This window comes from Clytia hemisphaerica, unplaced genomic scaffold, assembly GCF_902728285.1.
Source record: "Clytia hemisphaerica strain Z4C2 unplaced genomic scaffold, Clytia hemisphaerica genome assembly, whole genome shotgun sequence".
Classification (NCBI taxonomy): Eukaryota; Metazoa; Cnidaria; class Hydrozoa; order Leptothecata; family Clytiidae; genus Clytia; species Clytia hemisphaerica.
Window position 1 is genome coordinate 196,456 of NW_027104548.1, and position 7,994 is coordinate 204,449.

The 7,994-nt window shown below is 32.3% G+C and overlaps 1 protein-coding gene across 1 annotated transcript; it reads left to right on the forward strand.

Moving 5' to 3' along the window:
- Positions 1-3,881: 3,881 nt before the first annotated feature.
- LOC136822765 (uncharacterized) lies at positions 3,882-5,288 on the forward strand. Its single transcript, XM_067079047.1, has 2 exons — positions 3,882-3,986; positions 4,260-5,288. The coding sequence occupies exons 1-2, from the start codon at positions 3,882-3,884 to the stop codon at positions 5,286-5,288; spliced, it is 1,134 nt and encodes a 377-aa protein (XP_066935148.1).
- Positions 5,289-7,994: the final 2,706 nt, after the last annotated feature.

Below are 7,994 nucleotides of genomic sequence, written 5' to 3' on the forward strand. Positions count from 1 at the left end.
AAATATGGCGAAGATCTGCTACTGGAACATCAGAAGCGATCTTGTAGAGAGTTGTCGGTAGATCCTTCAAACGTCTTGGAATATACTGGGGCAGTACATTCTTCTCGTCTTTCAGCAACGCTTTCACTAGTTCATGCTTCTTCAAGTTCTTGTTTGCAATTTTTTCCATCTTGCACTTTTCCTCCAAGACACATCTCTTTTCTTTAAAAAGCGCATGTTCACGATACCTCTCCTGCTCAATTCCATCATAGTCAATATAAAAAAACCCCGGTCTGGAAGCCTATTGTTCTTTTCTATTGTTATGGGTCGGAGCTTGTGTTCTCTCGAGAAACGGGTCACGTGATCGAAAAGTTTGCAAAACAAACTCTCAAAATGGCGACCTTGGAGGAGTTTTTCTGTGGTCAGCCACTTGATTTATTAATTGCCTTTCTAGATACTGACCCATTTAATGACGAAATTGAACTTGAAACAACAGAGGTACATGGATTTACGTTGTTGCTTCATTTATAGAGCTATTATTTTTGCCAGAAGTTTTGTTTAAACTTTTAATATGGGAAGGAAAGCAAAAGGTGAAGACAGTTTTTATTTTGGAATTTTCATCTTAGTGCTTGTTTTTACTTTGGTTGATGAGGTACTCTTACTTACCACAGAGCACTATATCACAACAAATGATCAGTCTTTCATTCCATTAATGAAGTTATGTTTATAAAAGTTAATCAAAAATTAATTTGTGTTCCATTCTTTTTTTAGATCATCACAACTGGCCAATTTAATTGCACGAAATGCCCCAAAGTTTGCAAATCCAAGGGAGGCTTGACACGACATACAAACACTAAACATCCATCTGAATCAACTAATGAAGCTACTTCCAAGGAGGAACAAGACTTTTTCGACAAAAAATCTTGAAAGGCTTACTAAAAAACATTCAACAAGATTTTAAAGAGGATAAGAACTATCCAGAAGCTGTACGAAACAAGATTCAGACGTATACAGTGGAACCAATTCCTGAAAATCTCTTCAAACAGTGTAAATCACAATATTCCAAGCTTTGGAAAAAGGGAGAAGCTGAAAAATTCTACAAGAACTTCTACTCTACTGTAATTTTGAATTCAGATATCTATTTCTCAGGCTTTGAAAGCTATACCTCTACTCAAGAATTACTTGACTCTGTTCCAAATTCTATCTACTGTGAATTGATGAGGAACTAAAAACAATTGACCTTGACAGTTATGTTAATTGTAGAAATTCAATTCTGAAAGCTTTTGTTGAAGGATCAACAGGAAAAACTTATGAAAATCTTTCAGATTCTGGTAAAACACAATTTGCCACTCTAATTGAAACTGTGTATGGTATTTTGAATATGAATTGGGTGATGCCAGTCTCTTTTGTTTCTAACTTGGTATCATCCGCTATTTCTGGCTCTAAAACTGTAACTGAAATCAACGGAAAATCAGCACCAGCTGGCTGCTATACTACTTATCAATCTTGGTTTAATGAAAATGCCAAAACTCCTCTGAAGTGTCCTATAGGAGACCTAGACACTTTCTTCGACAATTTGGGAAAATATCAGATGAAGTCTTATAGTTTTAATATCAAAGCACATCATGTCTCATCCTTCTTGAAATGGTACGATGGCATTGCCTAATTTACCTTTTAAGAGAACTCCAAAGGGGAACGTATTCTAGCAATTTTCAGGTGTTCACCAATAGACAACAGAGAATGTTTTTGAATATTAAAGTAAGATTAATATTTTTAACACTACGTTAGAATTTTTTTTTCGTTCAAAAGTTTTAAATATTTTTACAAATTGTCACTAATAACAGGTTGTAAAAATTTTGTTAGTATTTATGTTAGTATCATTAAACCCAGTTAACTAGGGTCCTGGGAAATATAACACTGAAAGAGTCGAAAGACTATTTTATCCTTTTACTACTACTTTTACTTTAGGCCCCTCAAAATAGTTATTGAAAAAAAATCACCTGGAATTTTCTTAATTTGTCGCAAAATTGTAACATGAAAACTTAAGAATATTCTAAGAATATTGCCATCATGAAATTTATTTTGTCAGCCCACAATTTATATTTTGAGCTTTCTTTTACTTTAAAATTCTTCTAATTTATACTAAAATTTCAAGAATTTCAGGGTTTTGCTTATTCGACTACCATTAACAAATATACAGTACATTTGTCGGATAATTTCTTTTCTTTCTTTCACCTTTAAAATTTCTATCAAATATCAATGTCAGCCAAAAGGCTGTAAAATATCTTCTATAAAACCACATAAACTAACTATTTAACAAATACAAATAAATATAATATCAACAATTTAAAAAACATTAACAATAAAATAAATAGTACAGTAAAAACACAATGTGAATACAAATGCAAATGCAAAAATATCTTTATATATTTCTCTAAAAATTTGAAACAATAAATATATCTTTTTTCCAACATAAAAATATAATTTTAACTTTGTAATCCCTTTTAAGTGGTCTTATTGACAAGTCTCTGATAAAAGCTACCCTAGTAAGCTAGTTTGCATGCGCCATTCTATAAAAGCCAAATCAAAAGAAGGTACCAATGAAACAAAACTGAAGTATTTATTTCAAAAACATATCAATGAAAATCAAACAAGAAAAGCTGACCATGAAATTATGATTACATATCTGCATAGTCAATATATTGACTATGATATCTGAGAGCCTAAAAAATCATCACACAGTTAAGTAATTAACAAAACAAAAAATTTAAATGTATATAAATGATAAACTGAGTAGCAACTAAAAACCATGAAAGTCTTGTAATTAACAGTCTACTTCTTTAGATGCTGAAGACATTTTTGCTTCAAGCCCTTTTCTTTTTCAGGTTTTTTTTTTTTCTCATTTCTGTATTTTTGAATAATGTCTTTAGCAGTTGAAAAGGCTCTCACTCTCAAGTAAAGTTTAAGTATTTTCTTTGAAATTAAGTTAATTTTAGTTCTGCTGCCCGCTTCACACCCATATTTTCAGAGATGCTTCACATACCTAAAAGGTTTCTCACAGAAACATTTTCACACAAAAAATCACCATTAACTAACGCAAAACGACATTCTAGGAGATAATTTATGCGAGATAAAAGAAAATGAAGTTAATTTCAGTTCTGCTGCCCGCTTTACACTCATATTCTAGGACATTCTTGTTAAATTATGTGTAATTTAGGCAAAAAACAAAAAGTTACTCAAACCTTTGCTATAGTGACTGCTTTTCTCTTAAAATCCAAATCTGTACCCTCTAACTTTTTTAGCATTGATTTCTCGAAGCCTGTTTGAAATTTTCTCACGGTTAGGGTGTCCTGAAAGCGAATCAAGAGCAATCGCTTTTCTTGCAGAACAACCTCTTTTGCGATGTCTATAACTTTCATGGGGTATTGAACTTCGTTTCTTGAAATGTAATCTTCCTTACCGTGTATTTTGAGATAGCATCTCATTGCGAGCTCGTCTTTCGTTCCCATCGTTGATAGACCTTCTTGTTTAAAATATGGCGAAGATCTGCTACTGGAACATCAGAAGCGATCTTGTAGAGAGTTGTCGGTAGATCCTTCAAACGTCTTGGAATATACTGGGGCAGTACATTCTTCTCGTCTTTCAGCAACGCTTTCACTAGTTCATGCTTCTTCAAGTTCTTGTTTGCAATTTTTTCCATCTTGCACTTTTCCTCCAAGACACATCTCTTTTCTTTAAAAAGCGCATGTTCACGATACCTCTCCTGCTCAATTCCATCATAGTCAATATAAAAAAACCCCGGTCTGGAAGCCTATTGTTCTTTTCTATTGTTATGGGTCGGAGCTTGTGTTCTCTCGAGAAACGGGTCACGTGATCGAAAGTTTGCAAAACAAACTCTCAAAATGGCGACCTTGGAGGAGTTTTTCTGTGGTCAGCCACTTGATTTATTAATTGCCTTTCTAGATACTGACCCATTTAATGATGAAATTGAACTTGAAACAACAGAGGTACATGGATTTACGTTGTTGCTTTATTTATAGAGCTATTATTTTTGCCAGAAGTTTTGTTTAAACTTTTAATATGGGAAGGAAAGCAAAAGGTGAAGACAGTTTTTATTTTGGAATTTTCATCTTAGTGCTTGTTTTTACTTTGGTTGATGAGGTACTCTTACTTACCACAGAGCACTATATCACAACAAATGATCAGTCTTTCATTCCATTAATGAAGTTATGTTTATAAAAGTTAATCAAAAATTAATTTGTGTTCCATTCTTTTTTTAGATCATCACAACTGGCCAATTTAATTGCACGAAATGCCCCAAAGTTTGCAAATCCAAGGGAGGCTTGACACGACATACAAACACTAAACATCCATCTGAATCAACTAATGAAGCTACTTCCAAGGAGGAACAAGACTTTTTCGACAAAAATATCTTGAAAGGCTTACTAACAAACATTCAACAAGATTTTAAAGAGGATAAGAACTATCCAGAAGCTGTACGAAACAAGATTCAGACGTATACAGTGGAACCAATTCCTGAAAATTTCTTCAAACAGTGTAAATCACAATATTCCAAGCTTGGGAAAAAGGGAGACGCTGAAAAATTCTACAAGAACTTCTACTCTACTGTAATTTTGAATTCAGATATCTATTTCTCAGGCTTTGAAAAGCCATACTCAACTTTAATCGCCAAGCGACTGGCAGACAAAATCTTGGCCCTTCACCGTCGACCTGCTGCTGGTCCAGAACCCAAACCTCCAATTATTACTGAGCGCGAGATGAGTGGTTTACAATACATTTCTGGTTATGTCATCGGAAATATCTTGAAAAAGACAAAAAATTGCAGAGATTATAAGTGTCCAACTTCACAAGCTGTTATATCAGCTCTAAGCAAAATGTTGACCGACGATATTCAAGACCAACTTTTAATTCAAGCCCTGACCCGAGGAGGGTTAAAAGCAGTGAAACTGGAAATCCAGTCTATTTTTAAAATTACAGAAGAGAAGTATAGGATTGAAACCAATTCTTGCGCAGTGAGAAGAAAAATCGATACAAAAAAAGTAGTTCTTTCTTTAATAAAAGACTCGGATATTCGAAGCCTGTATAACAGTATTGTCACTGACTCTTTTAACAATTGCTCAAGCGAAATAAAAGAGAACTTATTGGAGAAAATACTTAAACTTTACTTGAGAGTGAGAGCCTTTTCAACTGCTAAAGACATTATTCAAAAATACAGAAATGAGAAAAAAAAGAAACCTGAAAAAGAAAAGGGCTTGAAGCAAAAATGTCTTCAGCATCTAAAGAAGTAGACTGTTAATTACAAGACTTTCATGGTTTTTAGTTGCTACTCAGTTTATCATTTATATACATTTAAATTTTTTGTTTTGTTAATTACTTAACTGTGTGATGATTTTTTAGGCTCTCAGATATCATAGTCAATGTATTGACTATGCAGATATGTAATCATAATTTCATGGTCAGCTTTTCTTGTTTGATTTTCATTGATATGGTTTTGAAATAAATACTTCAGTTTTGTTTCATTGGTACCTTCTTTTGATTTGGCTTTTATAGAATGGCACATGCAAACTAGCTTACTAGGGTAGCTTTTATCAGAGACTTGTCAATAAGACCACTTAAAAGGGATTACAAACTTAAAATTATATTTTTATGTTGGAAAAAAGATATATTTATTGTTTCAAATTTTTAGAGAAATATATAAAGATATTTTTGCATTTGCATTTGTATTCACATTGTGTTTTTACTGTACTATTTATTTTATTGTTAATGTTTTTTAAATTGTTGATATTATATTTATTTGTATTTGTTAAATAGTTAGTTAGATGTGGTTTTATAGAAGATATTTTACAGCCTTTTGGCTGACATTGATATTTGATAGAAATTTTAAAGGTGAAAGAAAGAAAAGAAATTATCCCACAAATGTACTGTATATTTGTTAATGGTAGTCGAATAAGCAAAACCCTGAAATTCTTGAAATTTTAGTATAAATTAGAAGAATTTTAAAGTAAAAGAAAGCTCAAAATATAAATTGTGGGCTGACAAAATAAATTTCATGATGGCAATATTCTTTGGCAATATTCTTAGAATATTCTTAAGTTTTCATGTTACAATTTTGCGACAAATTAAGAAAATTCCAGGTGATTTTTTTTCAATAACTATTTTGAGGGGCCTAAAGTAAAAGTAGTAGTAAAAGGATAAAATAGTCTTTCGACTCTTTCAGTGTTATATTTCCCAGGACCCTAGTTGACTGGGTTTAATGATACTAACAAAATTTTTACAACCTGTTATTAGTGACAATTTGTAAAAATATTTAAAACTTTTGAACGAAAAAAAAATTCTAACGTAGTGTTAAAAATATTCATCTTACTTTAATATTCAAAAACATTCTCTGTTGTCTATTGGTGAACACCTGAAAATTGCTAGAATACGTTCCCCTTTGGAGTTCTCTTAAAAGGTAAATTAGGCAATGCCATCGTACCATTTCAAGGAGGATGAGACATGATGTGCTTTGATATTAAAACTATATATAGATACTACTAATGCCTAAAAAATATTTTCTATAGAAAAATTAGAAAAAACAAGCCAACCTCATTTCTTCCTAACAGAGTATGATAATGGGTAGACTCTTCCATAATTGTCCAGGTATTATTGAGAAATAGGAATTTGGAATTGAAAAATATTGAAAATTAGCAATTTCAAATTTTCAGGAGTATAAGATTTATGCTAAAGGGACTATCAAGGTCTTCAAGGGACTATCTTCCTACTACATTGTAAATACATTTTTTTTCTGGAAGAGCCAAAACCACAAAGATTATTTAAAAAACACAACATAAATATGAAAACAAATTACTTTTTGATTTTCCTAAAAGTTCTGAGACATCCATCATTCAATAAATGTCCTTTCCAGGTTTCCTTTTTTTCATTGGTTCATTGTCTATGGGTCCATCCCATGTGTATTTCCTTTTCTTTCTTGATCGCCCACCAGTATTTCCAGTTTTCTTGTCGTGTACTTGTCTTTGTTTTGCTAATGTGTTAGCTTGATATTTAAATTGAAAATAATTTGGATTATCATTTCGTCGCCCAAGGGCTCGTTGGTGTCCAAAATATTCCTCAAGAATGTCTTGATTGAATCTCTCTGCTCACACTCGATCGAAGCAAAAACTTGGTAGCTTCAATCATTGAATTAACTGAAATCAGAATTCCTTTGTAAGTTGGACATGATAAAAACATTTTATCCCGGTCAGTCTCCGAATATTCTCCCTCACGACTCTGAGTGGATTCTTTCCAGGATTTAAGGAACCCAAGAAATTTCGTTTTAAGCCAATCGAATCGCTCATCCGATTCAGATTTGAAGGGTAACAAATTCGGATTTCTGGTTAGTTTAGCTTCTTCTTCGGAACGAGCATTTAAGCAATCAAAAAACTTATTTACTTGCAAACAAAGGTCGGAAGTTCCTTGGGTGCCCAAAGGATAACGTAGTTTCAGGATTTTACTGCTACTACTGCTCAAAATTTGGGTGGCTAAACGGACATTCATTTTGGAGTATGGTGTCAGGTGAACATGCTGTATTGTGAGTTTCGGTATCAATTTGATGCCTCTGATTAAATCATCATTGACCATTTTAACGAAATGATACCAATGAATTGATTTTCCATCATTCCACAAATCTCGTTTGAAACTTTCTGTGCTTCCTAGAAAATAAGAGAATTATGCAATTATAAACAAAAGCTATATAAAGAAAATTAATTTTGAAACAATCAATTATTCAGTAAATCTTGGTTCAAGTCCACATTTTTTTTATAAGAACCAGTAAGTTTTTGCTCAGGCCAGGCTGTTCTTACGCTATTAATCTTTCATTAAAGTTTTAAAATTTGAAATGGGTTTAAAATCTGTTGAAATCAATATATACTTTCTTAGCAAATCTTGCATCATAACATAACATTTTTGGGATGGATACATAACAATTACCAAGTATAATTGGCAAAAAAAACCATAAG

What these genes read in the sequence shown, in the direction of transcription:
- LOC136822765 (XM_067079047.1), top strand. Translation starts at nt 3,882, where the DNA reads ATGGCGACCTTGGAGGAGTTTTTCTGTGGTCAGCCACTTGATTTATTA. An exon ending in TTGAACTTGAAACAACAGAG is followed by an intron (nt 3,987 to 4,259) that starts GTACATGGATTT and finishes TTCTTTTTTTAG; the next exon opens with ATCATCACAACTGGCCAATT.